The sequence below is a fragment of the Labrus bergylta genome, chromosome 6, assembly GCF_963930695.1.
Source record: "Labrus bergylta chromosome 6, fLabBer1.1, whole genome shotgun sequence".
Classification (NCBI taxonomy): domain Eukaryota; kingdom Metazoa; phylum Chordata; class Actinopteri; order Labriformes; family Labridae; genus Labrus; species Labrus bergylta.
Genome location: NC_089200.1, coordinates 17,324,413 through 17,345,754, shown reverse-complemented (window position 1 = coordinate 17,345,754; position 21,342 = coordinate 17,324,413). Strand labels below are relative to the sequence as shown.

Genomic DNA, 21,342 nt, shown 5'->3' with positions numbered 1-21,342 from the left:
TTGGCTTCAGGCATAAACAAACAAATCATGAATTCAAAGTAGAATGCAGTGTTCTCAAATACTGTTCAACATCACCTCCTACAATTGACAAAACAATCACAGCACAAGTATCATTTATTTGTATTCATTTATTTTTATTACAAGCTTTTTAATTTTAATGTCATTAACTTCAGGACCACTACTGTTTGCTGTAGAAGAAAATGAATATACAGTATGTGATACTATTGAAAACTCCAACAACTACCTGTAATTATGTTTCCAAGTCTAGAATTTTTAGTCTTCCCGTCTTGAGCATATAATGTTTACTTGGTTTTCAGGAATTCACCACATCGACAGTGTGAGAGGGTCACTGAATATGCTGCAGAATTAAAACTAACACAATTGGTGATGTGGCAAAAAGTTGATATGATATTTCATAGAAATAGAAGCTGAATTTTGCATCTGAACGTAAACCATGTAAGGCAGTTAAGTCCTCAGAGTCCATAGAAATCCAACATACAGAAAGAAAAGAGTCCAGTGAAGTCCTAAAACTTTTTCCCTTTATGAAGTCTGTTGTGACGCCAAATGTTTTCCTTCCTCAAACGCTTCCAGTACTCCCAGGTGTCCGAATCGAGCTCATTCAGCTTCTTGGGTGTTCCCAGGTTCAACTGGAACAACCTGATTGGAAGATGAAAGAACAGGGCAGTCAGATCATAGAAGGAACATTTGAAGACATATGAAGAAACTATTGGCCAACACCAGCTTCAACTCAAGCTTTCAAAGACTGAGCTCCTTGTCATCCCAGCAAACAATGGGGAAGTTTTTCACATGTAGGTATAGCATAGTATGACTGAAAAGTAGTTGGTTTACATTTAAAAATGTGAACATAAAGCAACAATACTTAAATGCTTATATACCGTACCTATTAGTTCAACAATTAGCTTGGACAGGAGGAAAACAGACATCACAAAAAAAACAAAAAAACACTTGATGACTGAGAAAAACAAGGACAATATTGGCAAAGAAAATAGATAAATGTGCCCTCACCATTCTGGATATTGCTCAGCAGGCTTCAGCTGAGGATCTTCGCCTTGCTTGAGGATGTTGACACCTACTGCATAAGATGTGAGCCTGACGGGGTCTTTGCACACCTCTGGACCCTTCAGCTCCTCTTTCATCATGCCCTTGCCCCTCCCTTTGGCCACTGCAAAGAAAAGGACATTCATTTTTGTAATACTTGCATCAACATCCTCCATGTTGAAGGTGATTGAGGTTACGATGTGATTAAATATACAAAACAAGCCTCTAATTATTGCTATAATAACAATTAATTTTAAAACAGGCATTATGCTCATAGTTTATCTAAGTGAATGGACGAATCTCGAGCTGTTACAACACCCAGACAGAACTGAATAAATACAGTGTGTCCTCATCACTTACCAACTTTCTTAGCATATCCACATATCTGTTGTCTGTTCAGTGTGTTTGTCCTGCCCATGAACGCAGCGTTGGTTCTGATGCATTTAGTTAACGTGACTATCCTAAATAAGCCGCTGCTTGACATGTTTGATTATAATAAATGCAGGTTAGTTCAAAACGAAGCCCAGCATGCTACAGTTTGACTTTCAGAGTCCCGTCGACTTCCGTTTTTGTGTTTGTGGCTCAAGGAAAATAATCTGCAGCCGCACTCTGGACGGGAGGACACACTACAGGGAGACGCTACTAACAAACGTTTTGAGGTTATTTCACTTCATTCCGACAGGTGGCAGCACAGCTTTCCTCAAAAGCGTATATTATAAAAATCGAAGAAGACGACAGACTATAAAAAATATAAATAATCAGCATACATAGAAGTTTTTTATTTGCCTTATGTTTAATTTTAGCCTTTAGCCTAATTGTTAAAATGTTAATTGTTTATTTTAATAAAAAATAATTTTCTTTCATTTAAATTAGCCTTTTCCATATCCCTTTACATATTGCTGTTTATGTTTATTCTCTAGTCTACGAGTTTTTGTAGGAATATTTGGTTGTCTTTAATAAAGAATTTAAAAAAAAAACACAAACCAGAGGGAGATATTGACTTTTAAAATAGGACATTAATCCCACATGCAGACTCCTTTAAGGATTATGTGAATCTGATCTCAAAATTGAGGCATTGGATTGCCTTAAAGTTTAACAAATCTCAAGGGATGGATGGGCTCACTGCTTACTTTTATCAGTGATGTATATAAGGATGTAAGGCATTTATTATTCAAGGCTTGAAAAGAGTGTATTGAGAGAAAAGAACTGATGGCCAGCAAACAAGGGTTACTCATCATCAATGATTCACAAATCTTTAAACAGTGGACACAATCAATATTTTAAATAAAGATGTTTTAAAACTTAACCTATTAGTTTTACTCCTTGAGGAATAATTTAACACTCTCAGGTAAGTCATTGAAACTTCTTAAATACAAGAAAGCCAGATATTTCACTTTATTTGTTTTATTGTTTTTATTTTGACTTTTGCTTTCAGTTATTTACATCTCTTTCTTTTAGAACTTCTCTCATTGAACACCTGTCGCTGTACGTACTTAACCTGAGATGTATGCCTATAATGTCCTGATTTTGGAAAGTGCCTTGTTTGTCTGTACCTGCAATATGTTCAATGAAGAGCAAAAACAAACAAACACAGGCCTAGCAGATAGTATAGTTATTGGAATGAATATGCAGATACACTGGCAAAAATTGCCCCAAAACGAGATATGAAAATATCACCCAGTAAATCGGAAGCTAGAGGAATGATCAAAAACAACAAAGAATTGCAGAACATTTGGGACATATGCACCAAAGGCTGACACCTTAGCCTCGGTCATACAAGAGTTTATGTCAACGCTGCCAGGCAGAGGAATCAGGAGACCAGGTTCTTGTACAATATGTCAGACATTTTAGGAAAGAAGTCAATTGTGGGAAATGATATGAGCACAGAGCTAAAGCATTGTCCAAACATGATCCAGTTTAAAAACATGTACAAAGCAATGATTTTCAAAAGGTACAGGGATGAGGGAGAGCTTTAAGAAGGAAAATATATATATATAAATAATAATGATAATAGTAATAATAGTATAGCAAATTGTATATAGCTAGATTGTACATATAGAGAGCTTATAAGGAACACAGGAATTTGATTTAATAAATATTAATTATTGAGCTGTGGGAAAGGGGTAAGATTAAATAATGTTTATACTTCTGCCTACTCCTTTTCAGGCATATCAACTGAATATATGTAATTTTCTTATTCTTTTTCCTTTTTTGTGAAATAATTTGAACATTGTTTTTTGTTTATTGTATTTTCATGCTTTTCATTTTGTTTTGTATTTTTGATATGTTTGATTTTATTTGATATGTCTGAAATAAATTTAATCAATAAAAAAATAATAATAATAATAAATAAATCTTAGCGTTTGAGAGTAGTTCAATCCAGCAGATGGCAGTAATGCAACCTTTTGGAAGCCAGCTATAGCCTACCATTAAAACCCAAAGAAGTAGAAGAAGACGCTCTCTTAAAGGCAGCATTTGGGACTCAGTTAGAAAGATATTCACATACATAAGTAAGAAGCTGTCAGTAGGGCTCATTTTTCTCGTTCGTATATGACACAAAGTTAGCAGCCGAGAGAAAAGTAGAGAAATTATTTGACACACTCCAGTACAGTAGGTGGCGATATACACTAAACAAGATCCACCCACATAGCAGGAAAGGAAGAAGAAGAAGAAGAAGAAGCAGAAGAGGGCGAAGAAGAGCACGACAACAACAATTCTCGAAATCTCGAAAATGTCTGAGTACGCCACGGCCCAGAAGAGTGCCCTGAAATTAAAAGGTATAGGGGACATTTCCGCTGGGAAAAAGTAAGTATTGTTAAATATTGTGAATGTTTGTAAATTTTGTTATTGACCAACATACAGAGTTTTAACTTAAAACGCACCTTGCTAGCTCTCGGGCTAAGGAGCTTTTAGTCGGGTTGCTATATTAGCGTTACAGCATTTCATTTATTCACATTTATTTGGATTATAATAGTTAGATAAAATAATAATTCGGTAAACTCGTCGTGATAAAATACTGTTCAGTGAGTGGAGGAGTCGTAGTAGCTTTATCTGAGACTATAAAACTCTTCAGGGAGATGTTTTAGTCATCATTTGACCTGTCTAGCCACCAGTCAGTCATGTTTTGTAATCTTTTTTTTATTTTTTTTATTTTTTTTTAGGAAGAAGAAGAAGGCTAAAGAGAGTAAGCATCGACTGGAGCAGGTTGTGACCAATCAAGAAGATGAAGAGGAGAAAACCACGAAAGCATACGTTGACAAAAGGACACCTGCACAAGTTGCTTTTGACAAGATGCAAGAAAAAAGGGTGAGTTACATGTTTCCATTATTAACTCCCAGGCCCTTGCAGAGACCTTAAGCTGGTGCTCAAAGTAAAAAAGAGACATGTGCAGTGTTTCCTGCAGGAAATTCGCTTGTTATAAGCACCAAACATTTATTTTCCTGCATTCTGATCAATTATTAATCCGAAATTTTCTGCACTACTTTATGATTATGATCTAGTCTTGTTGTCCATTTAGGATCTTTTGCAATGTTCATTAGACACATTCATGTAACATAGCAATAAGTAAGGTCTTTTACCTGCTTTTTGTAACATAACAATGAGTAAGGTCTTTTTACCTGCTTTTTGTAATGTTAACAGACAAAGAGTAAGGTATTTTACCTGCTTTTTGTAAAGTGTCTCGAGATAACACTTGTTATGAGTTGACGCGATACAAAAATTAATTGAATTGAATTGAAATTCACACGGTGATGAAGACATTCATTTAAACACTTTTATCAACATACGGCCTGGACAGTTGAATTGTTTCTGCACTTTTCCAGCCCTGCAGTTCTTAACATAAGTAGGCTATGTGAAGTTGATATATAATTTAGTATTCTATTGTTGTGTTGTTTATGCACTTGTAAGAATGGTAAACATTATGTAAACTTAATCATAATCCCAAGTGTAATTAATTTATTTTCTTAACGTCCGGACCTCAACAAGCGCTGATTCCCAGTGCAAATCCATGCGCACTATTTATGAAACCATGACCACATGTTGCAAATGTGTGCGCACTGACTCTGTGCAACACACAAAAAAAACTGACCTGCAGAGTAAACAGACCTGCAACATAAATTAGAGTGAGGGGGCGATCGATCATATTAGTTACTTAGTTAATTGGTCTTAAAGTCTGATCGTCTCTGGGCGGCCGTTATTATACCTGGATGGCCTACCTAGGTGGTAATCACTGCCAACCACATGATCCCCATGGCCACACACATCCCCCTATAATGTCTGTTGCACTTACAAATGCGGTAGGATTTTTATTTTTTATTTTTAAACCTACAACTGTAGGCTGATGCCACTTGTGTTGTTAGGTGGATGCCTTTACTATAAGCATTAATGAAAACAATCGTCCTCAGGTGAAAGGTCTTCATGTGGCATAAACTATCAGCTGCCAGCTCTTTTTATATATAGTCAAATAAGTTTCATTTTTATTTTGTTTTTCATTAACAATGAATAGACCTTTGCAACTGCCCCTTCAAAATCACGATAGTAAAAAGGCCTGAACAAGGTGCACTTTGGATGTCAGGGCCAAAAGGGCAGGTGCTCATGCACTCTCAGCTCCCCCTTGTTCAAGCTCGTGCCTGATAACTGCAGTGACTGGTCAAGGATTGGGGCAGAGAAATAGAGAGTGAAAGCTGTAAAATTGTTGGGTATTAAAGTTTTTTCACTGTCATGTCTTTGGAAACCACTATCCCAGATATTTATCAATACAAGAGTCCTATAAGATACCATTTCACTTCCAAGCACCGATTTCATGGGGTAACAAAGTCACTTAATATGGGAGCGAATTAATATCCAAAAAGAATTTGATTTTCTGTCACTTCTTAAAATAAGAGTGCACTGGTAAAGATTTGTAGGATTGGGATTACAGTTTTTGGTCCTGCACGTTGTATTTTAAGGGACTGAAATTGGCCAATTGTTTGTTCATTCGTGAGCTGTAGGAAATTAACTATAAGGCTGTACACCAAAGTACTGGTTAGATCAGAAAAACTGCTAAGAGAAGTCCTAATGTTCCCCTTTTGAACCTTAGCACGGTAGAATAATTCCATCCTGAACTTGTTTCAATGTAGTCTTCATTAGTTCAGCAGGGTACTTAGTGATGTTTGTTGAATGTTCACATCCTGTAATAATGTTTATCAGCCCGTTAACCCAGAGTGCAAAGTTCATATCAGTATACACATTGTGAAGCACCATAATAAGAACAGAGCGTCTTTTTTCTGTTAGTTAGCTGATCACTACTGTATGTTTACTGCCCAACGACATGGGAGAATAGTGTTGTTGTAAATAGTTGTTTATATTTTATCAAATAAAATATCCACTGCCAATTCATCCAGACATTCAGTTTTTCAGAATTTTGATGTATAAATATTTCAGCTTATTTGTTTTTAACTTCTTTTTCCTTTTTTTTTTTTTTTAAAGCAAATGGAGAGGATTTTGAACAAAGCGTCAAAGACGCACAAACTCAGAGTAGAGGTAGGTAATGTCACACCGACCTTTCATAACCACATTCAGTCCATCTCAATCAACAGAAGATTCATTAAAGATGTTTGTTTTCCCCCAAATATATTGTAATATCACTTTCTGTAGAAAAAAGTTTGTTTAAATTATTTCATAGATATGAATAGAGCATGTCATGAATAAATATACATCTACTACTATATAATTATTATTTTATTTTTTTCAGGATTTCAATCGTCATCTGGACAACCTGACAGAACATTACGATATTCCCAAGGTCAGCTGGACCAAATAAGGGGAGAAGCAAATGTTCATTTTTTTTTCATCATGTTATTTTAAAGTGTGTAATTTTCTTTTCATATATTAACCATCAAAATGTTTTAAGTTCTTATGTATACAATAAAAGGTTTTCGTAAAGACATGTCAGGATGTGTTTTTTCTTACATAATTATTCCTCACATTTCAACAAACACATCACTGGATACTGACAATAATGATAAAAGTATGAGTTAAGATGACTTTAATAATGAGGAAAACATTGTCATTTCATATAATTCATGTTTTTAATTGCACAAATAATCTGCAAAAATGGCACATATACTGTAAGAAAATAAAAAGTACAGTCATGCATGTTGAACCATTTGGGAGAGCAGAGTGTGAACATCTGAAATTACCAACTCATTATGACAAGTATTTAAGACTATTCCAGAATAAAGTCAGTGAACAAATACACAGTGTTTGTGCTGTTGAGCAAATGGCACATAAGCTTTCAACAGAACATTGCAAATATATATAGTTGCAGACAAGTGGATGAATTTTCATTCTGAATAATGAAGTGTACAACAGTAAGTACACAACATAAGAAGCTGCAATAACAGCAGAGGACTCATGTTTTATTAAAATAGAACAGATGTTCATGTTTGAGGAAAAGTTTTTTTGGTTTTTTTTTTACAATTCCACTTGTTCTTTATGTGATGTATTTAGTTTCTTCCATGTTCACTTTGGCCCCAGCATCTCGCCCGGCTTCACCCACTGGTCGAACTGCTCTTCAGTCAGGTAGCCCAGCTCCACAGCCACGGCCTTCAGCGTGGATCCCTTCTTGTGAGCCGTCTTGGCAATGGCGGCAGCTTTATCGTAACCGATGTGCGGGTTTAGAGCAGTGACTAACATGAGGGACTCGCTCATGAGCTTGTTGATCCGCTCTATGTTGGCCTCGATGCCCACCACGCAGTTGTTGGTGAAGGAGACGGAGGCGTCACCAAGGAGCCGAGCTGAGTTCAGCACATTCTTGATCATCATGGGTTTGAAGACATTGAGCTCAAAGTGTCCATTGCTGCCTCCGATGGTGACGGCAACGTGGTTCCCCATCACCTGGGCAGCCACCATGGTCATGGCCTCACACTGTGTGGGGTTCACCTTGCCAGGCATGATGCTGCTTCCTGGTTCGTTCTCGGGTAAGATGAGCTCTCCCAGGCCGGAGCGAGGTCCTGAACCCAAGAAGCGAATGTCGTTGGCGATCTTCATCATGCTGACTGCCACCGTGTTCAAGGCTCCACTCAGCTCCACCAGAGCATCATGGGCTGCCAGAGCTTCAAACTTGTTGGGTGCTGTCACAAACGGCAGGCCTGTGAGAGAAGCAACAGTGGAGGCCACTTTCTCTGCAAAGCCGATGCGGGTGTTGAGTCCTGTTCCTACTGCTGTGCCTCCTGCCGCCAGCTCGTAAACCCTAGGCATGGCAGCCTTCACTCTCGCAATGCTGTAGTTCACCTGCTGGACATAAGCGCTAAACTCCTGTCCGAGCGAGAGAGGGACAGCATCCTGAGTGTGCGTGCGCCCAATCTTGATGATGTCTTTGAACTCTTCAGTCTTGGCAGCCAGAGCGTCGTGCAGAGTCTGCAGGCCAGGCAGCAAGACTTGGTGGACCTCTGTGGCTGCAGCAATGTGCATGGCAGTAGGGAAGGTGTCATTTGAGCTCTGACTCTTGTTCACGTGATCATTAGGGTGGACAGGGTCCTTTGAGCCTAGTTTTCCCCCTAGGATCTCAATAGCTCTGTTGCTGATCACCTCATTGACGTTCATGTTGCTTTGAGTCCCAGATCCAGTCTGCCACACAACCAAAGGGAAATGATCGTCCAGTTTACCAGCTGATACCTCATCTGCAGCCTGGATGATTGCATCTGCTATCTTTGGATCGAGGCCGAACTCCTTGTTGACTTCAGCGGCCGCTCTCTTCAGGATACCGAAGGCCTTGATCACTTGGATGGGCATTCTCTCAGTTGGTCCTCCAATTTTGAAGTTCATGGTTGATCTAACAGTCTGAGCACCGTAATACTTGTCAGCTGGGACCTTGAGCTCACCGAAAGTGTCCCGCTCGAGCCTGAACTCTGAACTGGCCATCCTGGACGTACAGATTGGGAGTTTGGAGTTCACGAGGACTCTTTGTAAAGTCAGGAGTTTGCAGTTAAACTGCTGGACGCGTCTCAAAGACCGAAACATGGTTTCTCGTTAGAGGTGAATCCGGGGGGAGGTCAATACAACCCTCCAAATTGTAACCTGTTATTGGGTGGAAAGGAAATAGACCGCACGAGAGCCAATCGCGAAGCATTAAAGGCGGGACGTCCGGTGGGACTGTCGTATCGCGTGGAGATGACTAGGAGACCTCATCCGGATAAATAAAGCTTTTCTCGACATTGAACGACTGAGTTTCCGGTGTTACAAACTGTGGTATTTTACTTTGTAGTATAAAACTCTTCATAATTTAGTCATTTAAAATGCACACATCGCTTTAATCCAAAAATTAAAGTTTTAGTTTTTCATGCATTTACGAATCAATGGATCCTACCTGTAAACTCAAGTTCAAAATGAAGTAAAAAAAAATGTTTTTATTTTCTGTCTCAAATTCTTTTCATTTGTATGTAGCCTACTCACTCATGCTCATTAATTCAAGTAGGAAAAACATATACAATTGAAATGTTCTGTTCAGTGCACTATGTTTGTATAATGTGTTTAAATAAACAGAAACATATTTTAATTGTTGTTTTAGCAATTAGGATGTAAATTTCAGGGGTTGTTGTCTTCTTTAAATGTTATTTGTATAGCTTTTTAAGATCCTCCATAGGAAATAAGCTCCTTACTTTGCCTTGCTTATTCTAAAAACAAGTTAAGGGGCCCTCTATACTGTGACTGGACAAGCAATTACCAGTTTTCTAACACAATTCTATTTTTCCCTGTTTTTCTCAACCAGTTTAGTTGTTGATTCGAAGTTTGTAATTCTATGGTTATTCTTAATAGTGTCCATAAATTGTATTTATTTATTTTATTATTATTATTATTATGATTATTTTACAAATGTTTGAAACATTTAGTGTTTATAGACGTGTATAGCATGGTTATTTAATTTAAGGTAATTTTTCATGTTTCGTTGACAGTTATTGATAGTCCTTTATTTTGAAGACCAGGAAAGACACATCACCGGAAGTACGTGTTGAATTACTGCTGCCTTCACTCTGCTATCTCTTCTCGCGGTAACGATGGTACACTGTTAGCTTGCTAGCTAACCCCATCGTTTCCAGGTTTCGTGTCGACCTGAAAAAAAAAAAGCAAACCAAGTGAGAAGCGGACAGACTACGCAGGTGAATACTTTTTAAATCCAGGCAGCACAGAGGAGCGGGACAATGCCTCACAACTTCCAACCTGGAGACCTGGTCTTCGCTAAAATGAAGGGGTACCCCCACTGGCCAGCCAGGGTAAGCAAGTAACGTTAGCAGCCGAGGAGGAGGGGGGGGGGGGCGGAGGAGGGGATGAGCTGCTCTGCATGGGACGCTGGAAAGCTTTTCTGTGTATCATTAGCACTGTCTTACATGGATACATGTCATACAGTTACAAAGTTAATTCATTGTGGGGCTGACACACTGTCTGTCTGGAGAGTCAGTGAACGAGCTGCACAAACTAAATAAGATGATGTTGGCCTAACCTTCATTTGCATTGACGTTAAACACAGAAGCTAACATTGTTGTTTTATTGACCTGACATTTAAAATAAATATTGTTTTTCTAGAAGAAAAGCTCTTATCAGGGTAAAACTCTGCATGGTGCATCACATTTCCAGAAATCTACAAATATCCACGTTGTGTTGTTTTGCAGTGAAACCTGCCTTCAGTAGACAAACCTGACTGTATCATGATGTCTGGGTCTAACCAAACTTACCTCCTTGTAAAGTTTTAAATCGTTATTTGACACTTTGTTTGTTTCCAGATTGAAGATGTGGCAGATGGGGCTGTGAAACCTCCACCTAATAAAATCCCAATTTTCTTTTTTGGAACACATGAAACGTGAGTATGTCAGAAGTTACTGATACACAAACATTATGACTAGAATGACTGAAATGCACTTGTTTTTAAATTAAACCTTATAACAACATTGGATACATTTATTGTCCGTCTTGTTAGAGTTGTAATTTGTCAGACATACTTCACTACTTTTTGAATTTAAGCCCCTTGACTGTTTTAAAGTCTTAAACTCTTTGACAGCCATGGTGTGAGACAATAAACAATCACTACTTTTATCTCACACTGTTGCTCGTCAGTCTTTCACTCAGGTGTTTTGTCTTCTCTGGGTTTCCTGTAGAGGATTGAATTCTGCCAAATTGAGTGTTCAGTGTGTTTTAGAGAGAGGTTGAAAGGTCTGCTCTGGCAGCAGACACCATCTGTTTGACAAGATGGCACCTGCAGTATATTAATCCATCACTAGAGGGCACAGTCTTCTGATTGACGATCTGAAGTCAGTGTGTAGAGCGTCCTTAATAATACTAGGAACTTGGTTTTGTATAAATAGTTGTTTAAAAATCCCTCCTTTTTTCACAGAGCATTCCTTGCAGCAAAAGACCTTTTTGCCTATGAAAAGTACAGTGAACGCTACGGGAAGCCCAACAAACGGAAGGGATTCAATGAAGGTTTATGGGAGATCCAGAACAATCCACATGCCTCCTACAGTGCTCCACCGGCAGTAAGTTTTCCTAATATATGAATTTATAATTAATGAAGCATCTATAATTCACCATAACCTCCTAATCTAAAAGATACAGTACAAGTAGAGTTGGAGCTGGATTTTGATTTTTTTTTTTTTTTGACAGGCTTTGTAGGCTGCAGTGTTTTAAAAACAAGACACCTGTGTTATTCCATTATTTTTTATCATGATTTATCTGCAGCCAGCCAGCTCTTCTGACAGTGAGAACAACAATGCTGGAGGAGGAAGTGATGAGGACGAGGACGAAGAAGTAGCTCCAGAGCCTCCGAAAGTGGAATCTGGAAGTGAGGTTGACTCAGATTCTGGGAGTGAAGACCAAGGAAAGGGAGTAGCGGTGAAGCGAAAGCCTCCTCCTGCTAAGGTAACTCATGTTACATTTCAAAGCAAGTGGAATAAAATCTCCACTTGAAGGTTATTAGAAAATTACATTCTTATTCACAGTAACGTGACATCAGCAAAACTAAAGTCACCCTAACATTTAGCAATCCTTACACATTTGTTTTTGGTTTGTCTTCTAAAGACTGAAAACAGAAGGTACTGGCAGTAATGACAAAAGCAATAAGGAGCCTTGATTAATGGAACTCAGATCGAAAAGATCTGCAGATTCATTGCTGATACATAAAATTTGCCATGTACAAGCTTGTGTTTTCTATTTTAGCGGCCTCCGCCTTCAAAAAAGACACGAGGCTCATCCAGTGACCGAGACCACGAGAGTGGATCTCCCTCTGAATCCGAACCCACACCTTCAGAGTCTGACTCCGGGAAGAACAGTGACCAGGTAATTACAGCCACAAACACACAAGCACACACTAAACAGGCTGTGATTGTTGGATAATCTGAAACGTTAGTGCCTCTAAATGTAACGCCTTTTCTTTTCTACCAACAGGACTTCACTCCAGAGAAGAAATCTGGTGGACGAGTTGGAAAGAAAGCAGGAGGCAGAGGGAAGCAGAAGGTGAATAATCAGCCACTTTTGTGTCTAATGAATGAATTTTCATGGCAGTTTTTTTTTTTTCTTCTTTGATCTCTAACTTTATCCCCTTTTCTCTGGGATGTTCCAGAAGGCCATGTCTGGGTCAGACTCAGAGTCAGGATCAGGTTCAGAGAAGAAAGCAGCAGACAGCGACTCAGAAGATGAGAAGCCGCGACCAGCGCTGTCGGGTTCTGATTCCCAGTCTGGCTCAAAGTCTGACTCAGACTCAGATCCACCTCCCAGGAAGGGTCCTCAAGCACGTAAGAAAGGTGTGGAGTCAGTCTTATTTATGATTAGCTTGATCGATTTTCGAGGAAAAAGTCTCAAATGAAAGGATGTATTTTTACTGCTCATGTATAGTAAATGTACATTGTTGTTGTTTTTTTCATCTACAGAGAAGCCTGCACCAAAGCCTCGTGCACGGAAACCAAAACCTGCCCCAGCAAAACGAGCGCCTTCATCATCCTCGGACAGCGACAGGTCTGATATGCTGTAAAGCAATCTTGGAACCCATCGGCAATCATCGTCTGATAGATGATATATGCCTCTGGGAAGGGATTTGAATGTCTGTGTAATTCTAGTGAAGCCAGCGGTCCTTAATTTACCGGAGTAGCACCCATTCATCTGTTGAGTTTCAGTTCAACAGTAGACTACAAGATACACAGCTGCTTCACTCTCGCTCACTTATGCAGTAGCACCAGAAATGAACTGATTTTCTTCTGACTTGCTTGCAATTAAATTTGACGGAATAACATCATGATGCAAATTTGTAAAAAGTCAGACATTATGCTTTGTCAAGAGGAGAAGAAAACATATTTTTACAGTTTGTTGAATGGAGGTCAGATCGATCACTTCTGATGCGTTTCAGGTAGTCAGGGAATCTAAACACTGATTAGCTTCGTGACACAGAGTCAAGCAAAGTGTAAAATGTTTGCTCTCTAACTAATTATTGGTTGCACTTCAATCTGTTAAAGTAGATAAATAAATCCCCCCCCCCATGGGAGTCGTAATGTTAAAGCGTGGATAAAGGCTTTGCTTGTTTTTTTTTTGCTTACACATCGGTCTGTTTTTAAAAGGCAGCTTTGTTTTTTGACAGTGACAGTGAAACTGACCACATCAGTGAATGGAAGAAACGAGACGAGGAGCGCAAACGAGAGCTGGAGGAGCGCCGGAAAAAGGAGGAGGCAGAGGAGCTCCGCAGGTTACGCGAGAGAGAGAAGGAGGAGGATGAGCAAAAAAAAAGAGACAAGGATAAAGGTAAAAAAGGGAGCGACAGTGACAACAGCAGTAGCTCAGACGAAGGTGTAGACGATCACCCGTTAAAGAAGTCCAAAAAACCTCCTCCACCCCCCATCCCTGCGCCGTCAGACTCTGATTCTCCACCACCAGCTGAGGTACAGTCATATTAAATAAACATAATGAGAGTTTCAATAACAATCATCTACATCACGTGTTATGTTTGGCCTACTCAAAGCAATGTGACAGCTGGTCTGTTTAAGTGCTGCTGAGGAGTCACTTCTTTTTCTATTCCCATCAAAAGGCAAAGAAACCAAGCAAGAAGCCAGATCAGCAGAAGAAGGCAAGAATAAAGAAAGAGAAGGAGAGGAAAGAAAGAAAGGATAAAGAGCTAAAAGATAAGAAAGCCAGGCGGTCAGAGGAGAAGTCTAGAGCCAGGTGAGTGCACAATAGGAACTTCATTAAAATGTAATGTACACAGATCACAGAGTCGCCTCTCACTCTTTTTCTCTCACACTCTCTTGCCCCCCCCCCCTCCTCTTTCTCTCTCAGGTCTAAGCCTGAAAAACCCAAACGCAAACCAGAGAGGCAGCCAGAGAAGAAAGTAGAAAAGAAAAAGGGTCAGTGTTTTATACTAGGGCTGGGAATCTTTTGGTGTCTCACGATTCCGTTTCGATTCTCGGTGTCACGATGCAATTCAGAATCGATTTTGGATTCAGACTGATTCTGGATTTATAGATCCATGGATTCAAAGTCTATTTATGAATTAGTTCATACTTGAGGATCTACTCCAGTCATCTGTGAGACTGGCGGACTTTCTTGTTGCTCCATTTGGCATTCTACTGAGTTAAAGAGCTAGCATTAGCACCTAGCAGGGAGTGACTGGTTAGCCAAAATAAAAATAAAATTTTTGGAAGTTATGAATCAATTTTAAATCTTCAAAGAGAAGAATCTCGATTTTTACATGAATCAATTTTTTCTCCCATCTCTATTTCGTACAGCCGCACTCAGTTTCACAAGCCCTAATCTTTTATTCTGTAGCTGAAACATAGAGGGGATCGAGCCTTAACGGTTGCTGCCACGAGGATTTGGAGCAGTTCTGCTATTCACATATGAACCTCTCAGTTGATTGATATTATATTTCTGGGCTTTTATTTGATAGGACAGTGGATAGAGTAGGAAACCAGGGAGGGAGTGGGGAATGACATGTAGGAAAGAAGCCACAGGTCAGATTTGAACCCTGGTTGAAGAACAATAGTCTCCGTACACGGGGAGCAACCTGACCGCTAGGCCATCGGCGCCCCCAGTCGATTAATATTTTTAAGTCACTGCTGAAGACACACCCCTTCTCGATGGCCTTCAATTGAAGTTGACCTCAAGTCTTCTCATTTATTTTAGATTGTCCAGCAACTCTTTTATAATGACTCAGTTTATGGTTTTATCTCTGCTCTTAATCTCATGTTTAATCTTTTATTTGTGTTTAATTGTTTATGTGGGCGCACTTAATATTTAATTGTAATTTGATTTGAATTTGATTGTCTCCCCGGTGCAGCACTTTGGTCAACATTTTGAATTGTGTTTTAGAAATAAACTTGACTTGAAGCTGGTTAAAAGTCTCAGCCTGGCTGAAGATGACTTGCATTGTTTAAAACCTTGTATTGATGACTTTAATCGATTGTTTCTGTGAGTGGGAAAGTTGTAACTCAAGACAGCACCTTGACCTGCCTCCTGTGTCTACATACAGAGGCAACGCCAGAAGAGAAGCTACAGAAACTCCACACAGATATCAAGTTTGCACTCAAAGTGGACAACCCAGTGAGTGACAGCAATGACTTCGGTTAAATACAACTTCCTTTCTTTCTGTGTTTTTTCATCAACATGAAAACTGAATTTTTTGTCTGTTCTTAGGACATAGAGCGGTGTCTAGAAGCCCTGGAAGAACTTGAGGCAGTGCCTGTCACCAGCCAAATCCTCCATAAGAACGCTGAAGTGATTGCCACACTAAAGAAGGTGTTTGATTGACAGACCATGATTTTTTGTTGTTTTGTAACTTATCGTGCATGAAGCCAGGGTACCACACAGAGTCAAAATTAAGGAAAAATGAACATAGGGCATCAATTGAATATGTATGCAATGGAATAAGTGGGGTCTTTTATTCAGTGAAATGTGCATTTAAACATACGGTACATATGGTATTTCAACTAGTCTAAGGGGTTGACAAATAATCAGGGCTGTCAGGCTGGTCTTTATTTGAATGTTGACATGCGTTTGTCTTTCGTTTGTTTGTTTAATTTCGTTATGGACACTATAGATTCGGCGGTATAAATCCAGCACTGCAGTCATGGCAAAAGCCAGTGAGGTCTATAACAAGTTAAAGCTTCGCTTTGTGGGCAAGGCGGAGATGCCAGCCAAACCTAAAACAGACGGCCAGGAACCAGAAGAGGATGAGAAGCAGACAGAAAACACAGGTAAAAAGCTACCACCTTGGAACTTGCTTCTGTCTGCGTTCTACATAACTCTCTTTTTTTATTTTCTCATATTAATGGAAATTCTCATTGTCTAGACTCCACTCCAGTCAATGGGGAATCTGAAGAGAAAAAAGATGATATGGATGTAGATGAAAAACCAAAATCACCTGTCCAGGAGGAGAATAATGATGACACAGCATCAAGTCCAAACAGGTGAATTTCAAATATGGAGCAATACAAAGTATCCTAGCTCTACTGGCATGTGGCACAGACAGCTGAAATAAGAGTAGATCGTCTTAATGGGATCTGTAAAATGGGACATATTTAGGTTTAAGCAGATTTTATAACTCGACAAAGTAGGTGCGAGTCTGCTGCCTGTTTCAGTGTACAACTTATTCATTCCAACATTGTGCATTTCTCTTCAGGTTGAGCCCAGACAGCCCCACTGAACAGACTCACATGTATGAAGAGGCAGAAAACTCTATCTCTGCAGAGACAGAGCCACCTGCTGTAGAGAGCTGAATTAAAGACCCTTAAGCACCACTGCAGTGGACCAAGTGCTAAAGATGGTGGCCTCTTTGTTTGACTTCATGCGATGCTCCTGGGTCAACAACATTGCAACATACACCCGGCATTTCCTAATGTATCTGTTACACCAATGTCGATGTTTTGGTCATTCGTTGTACGATGATATCAAACCAGAAGGCCCTGTTGCTCAGTTATTTATCACAACAAAAAGGACAAGCTAACTAGATTGTGGCGCTGTGTTTCTGAAATGTACTTTTTCTTTTATACGACACTTGCCCGTCCTGGATCCTCACTCTGACCCCCCCCCCCCCCCCCCCCCCTCCCTTGCTCTTGGCTAATTTGTCTTTCTACCACGTGAACTCTTACTTTGGTCTTTCATACCTTTATGTATATTAAACAATGACATTTTTAGCACTTCTAACCAGAATTTACCTTTGGGGGGGGGGTCTGAGATAAAATTTTGATGATTCTTGTTGGGGAAATTGGGCAGAAGAGGAGCCATGATGTTATGTTTTTTTCACTTGAAGATATGTGCTGCCCTTTGTGTCAGTTGGCTTACTGTTTTATAAAACAAAAACATAACAAAGGCCCCATGACTGAGTGTATGGTATTGTGCGAGCAGAAAAGTACTATTTGTAGGTCTTTTATGTTGGGTTTTTTTTTTTTTTTAATTATCTGGTCTTCTTCCAGTTAATCCAGTCTGAAATGTAAAGCCATTAACGGAGTCACAACTGTTTTCCAACTGGGGTCCTCCCACTTTTTTCTACCCTTGTTTGCAAGTATTTGGATCTACAGTACAGTTGTCTAAAATAGTAATTGCTGTGGAGTTGAACACCTTGCACTCTCGTCTCCTCATAGTGTCTGCTTTCAGTAGCTTGCATAATATATGGAGTAAATGTACATATTAAAACTGCTCTTTAAAGCTATTGAGATCTCATTTAGCTGCAGCATATTTTGCCATTTTACGTCATATACATACAACAGGTGTTTTTAGTGCTATGTAAATTGGTAAAGCATTTCTATCACTGAGTTGAGACTTGAATAAAAATCTCAGCATGGCTTTGTTTCTCTTCTTTTTTTTTTTTAAAAGTGGCGTTATTCATTTTCTGGTGGTGTATAAGAAGTAAAAAATAACATATATTTGAAGATTTCTGCTACCAACTTAATATAACGGAATGTCCATCCAAACTTTAAAGCAGGCTGGTGGAAATGTTATTTATTGATTGACTAATAAGATAAAGGTAAGATAAGATATAATTTATTCATCCCAACAAGGAAATGTAGGTGTTCCAGCAGCCAGCATACATAACACACAACACAACACATATACATACATATCCCACCCATACAAAAAAACATGAGCCCACAATACAGTTTGATATATGATATATGTAACAATACAGTTTAATATATGTAACAATACAGTTTGATATATGTAACAATACAGTTTAATATATGCAACAATACAGTTTGATATATGTAACAATACAGTTTAATATATGCAACAATACAGTTTGATATATGCAACAATACAGTTTGATATATGATATATGCAACAATACATTTTGATATATGATATATGTAACAATACAGTTTGATATATGCAACAATACAGTTTGATATATGTAACAATACAGTTTAATATATGCAACAATACAGTTTGATATATGCAACAACACAGTTTGATATATGATATATGTAACAATACAGTTTAATATATGCAACAATACAGTTTGATATATGCAACAATACAGTTTAATATATGATATATGCAACAATAGTTTGATATATGCAACAATACAGTTGAATATATGATATATGCAACAATACAGTTTAATATATGCAACAATACAGTTTGATATATGATATATGCAACAATACAGTTTGATATATGCAACAATACAGTTTAATATATGATATATGCAACAATACAGTTTGATATATGCAACAATACAGTTTAATATATGATATATGCAACAATACAGTTTAATATATGATATATGCAACAATACAGTTTGATATATGCAACAATACAGTTTAATATATGCAACAATACAGTTTAATATATGATATATGCAACAATACAGTTTGATATATGCAACAATACAGTTTAATATATGATATATGCAACAATACAGTTTGATATATGCAACAATACAGTTTAATATATGCAACAATACAGTTTAATATATGATATATGCAACAATACAGTTTGATATATGCAACAATACAGTTTAATATATGATATATGCAACAATACAGTTTAATATATGATATATGCAACAATACAGTTTAATATATGATATATGCAACAATACAGTTTGATATATGATATATGCAACAATACAGTTTGATATATGCAACAATACAGTTTAATATATGATATATGCAACAATACAGTTTAATATATGATATATGCAACAATACAGTTTAATATATGATATATGCAACAATACAGTTTGATATATGATATATGCAACAATACAGTTTGATATATGCAACAATACAGTTTAATATATGATATATGCAACAATACAGTTTAATATATGATATATGTAACAATACAGTTTGATATATGCAACAATACAGTTTAATATATGATATATGCAACAATACAGTTTAATATATGATATATGTAACAATACAGTTTGATATATGCAACAATACAGTTTAATATATGATATATGCAACAATACAGTTTAATATATGATATATGCAACAATACAGTTTGATATATGATATATGCAACAATACAGTTTGATATATGCAACAATACAGTTTAATATATGATATATGCAACAATACAGTTTGATATATGCAACAATACAGTTTAATATATGATATATGCGACAATACAGTTTGATATATGCAACAATACAGTTTAATATATGATATATGCAACAATACAGTTTGATATATGATATATGCAACAATACAGTTTGATATATGCAACAATACAGTTTAATATATGATATATGCAACAATACAGTTTAATATATGATATATGTGACAATACAGTTTGATATATGCAACAATACAGTTTAATATATGATATATGCAACAATACAGTTTAATATATGATATATGCAACAATACAGTTTGATATATGCAACAATACAGTTTAATATATGATATATGCAACAATACAGTTTGATATATGATATATGCGACAATACAGTTTGATATATGCAACAATACAGTTTAATATATGATATATGCAACAATACAGTTTAATATATGATATATGTGACAATACAGTTTGATATATGCAACAATACAGTTTAATATATGATATATGCAACAATACAGTTTGATATATGATATATGCGACAATACAGTTTGATATATGATATATGTAACAATACAGTTTGATATATGATATATGCAACAATACAGTTTGATATATGATATATGTAACAATACAGTTTGATATATGATATATGCAACAATACAGTTTGATATATGCAACAATACAGTTTAATATATGATATATGCAACAATACAGTTTGATATATGATATATGTAACAATACAGTTTGATATATGATATATGTGACAATACAGTTTGATATATGCAACAATACAGTTTAATATATGATATATGTAACAATACAGTTTGATATATGATATATGCGACAATACAGTTTGATATATGATATATGTAACAATACAGTTTGATATATGATATATGCAACAATACAGTTTGATATATGCAACAATACAGTTTGATATATGATATATGTAACAATACAGTTTGATATATGATATATGCAACAATACAGTTTGATATATGCAACAATACAGTTTAATATATGATATATGCAACAATACAGTTTGATATATGATATATGCAACAATACAGTTTGATATATGATATATGTAACAATACAGTTTGATATATGATATATGCAACAATACAGTTTGATATATGCAACAATACAGTTTAATATATGATATATGTAACAATACAGTTTGATATATGATATATGTAACAATACAGTTTGATATATGCAACAATACAGTTTAATATATGATATATGCAACAATACAGTTTGATATATGATATATGTAACAATACAGTTTGATATATGATATATGTAACAATACAGTTTGATATATGATATATGTAACAATACAGTTTGATATATGATATATGCAACAATACAGTTTGATATATGCAACAATACAGTTTGATATATGATATATGTAACAATACAGTTTGATATATGATATATGCAACAATACAGTTTGATATATGATATATGTAACAATACAGTTTGATATATGCAACAATACAGTTTAATATATGATATATGCAACAATACAGTTTGATATATGCAACAATACAGTTTGATATATGCAACAATACAGTTTGATATATGATATATGCAACAATACAGTTTGATATATGCAACAATACAGTTTAATATATGATATATGCAACTCATATATATGCAAAGTTTAAATGTCTTCTGATAATAATAATAATAATAATAATAAATATAATGAGGAATTATCTTTCACTTTCACATTCACATTTTACATCAAAT

The 21,342-nt window shown here is 36.8% G+C and overlaps 4 protein-coding genes across 6 annotated transcripts; 2 read left to right on the top strand and 2 right to left on the bottom strand.

Annotated features, from left to right (window-relative positions):
- Positions 1-96: 96 nt before the first annotated feature.
- mrpl54 (mitochondrial ribosomal protein L54) lies at positions 97-1,636 on the bottom strand. Its single transcript, XM_020638997.3, has 3 exons — positions 1,420-1,636; positions 1,027-1,183; positions 97-657 (listed from the first exon to the last, which is right to left on the bottom strand). Exons 1-3 carry the CDS (start codon positions 1,541-1,543, stop codon positions 525-527), a joined length of 414 nt encoding a protein of 137 aa, XP_020494653.1. The 5' UTR covers positions 1,544-1,636; the 3' UTR covers positions 97-524.
- Positions 1,637-3,673: 2,037 nt separating this feature from the next.
- On the top strand, positions 3,674-6,985 carry fam32a (family with sequence similarity 32 member A). The gene is made up of 4 exons (XM_020638983.3): positions 3,674-3,864; positions 4,221-4,365; positions 6,526-6,579; positions 6,791-6,985. Exons 1-4 carry the CDS (start codon positions 3,791-3,793, stop codon positions 6,857-6,859), a joined length of 342 nt encoding a protein of 113 aa, XP_020494639.1. The 5' UTR covers positions 3,674-3,790; the 3' UTR covers positions 6,860-6,985.
- Positions 6,986-7,102: 117 nt separating this feature from the next.
- fh (fumarate hydratase) lies at positions 7,103-9,140 on the bottom strand. The gene has a single exon (XM_020638982.3). It carries the CDS (start codon positions 9,058-9,060, stop codon positions 7,561-7,563), a length of 1,500 nt encoding a protein of 499 aa, XP_020494638.1. The 5' UTR covers positions 9,061-9,140; the 3' UTR covers positions 7,103-7,560.
- A 920-nt stretch (positions 9,141-10,060) lies between these two features.
- Positions 10,061-17,852, top strand: hdgfl2 (HDGF like 2). 3 transcript variants are annotated; one of them, XM_020639015.3, is made up of 16 exons: positions 10,061-10,310; positions 10,818-10,894; positions 11,426-11,567; positions 11,770-11,949; positions 12,247-12,366; positions 12,475-12,543; positions 12,653-12,830; positions 12,957-13,041; positions 13,658-13,955; positions 14,102-14,235; positions 14,350-14,417; positions 15,542-15,612; positions 15,706-15,807; positions 16,109-16,265; positions 16,361-16,478; positions 16,691-17,852. In XM_020639015.3, the coding sequence occupies exons 1-16, from the start codon at positions 10,239-10,241 to the stop codon at positions 16,785-16,787; spliced, it is 1,968 nt and encodes a 655-aa protein (XP_020494671.2). In that variant the 5' UTR covers positions 10,061-10,238; the 3' UTR covers positions 16,788-17,852. The 3 variants fall into 3 exon arrangements, with proteins under 3 accessions (XP_020494671.2, XP_029134116.2, XP_020494670.2); XM_029278283.2 differs by having other exon boundaries at positions 12,650-12,821; XM_020639014.3 differs by having other exon boundaries at positions 10,062-10,310; positions 12,650-12,830.
- The last annotated feature ends 3,490 nt before the right edge of the window (positions 17,853-21,342 follow it).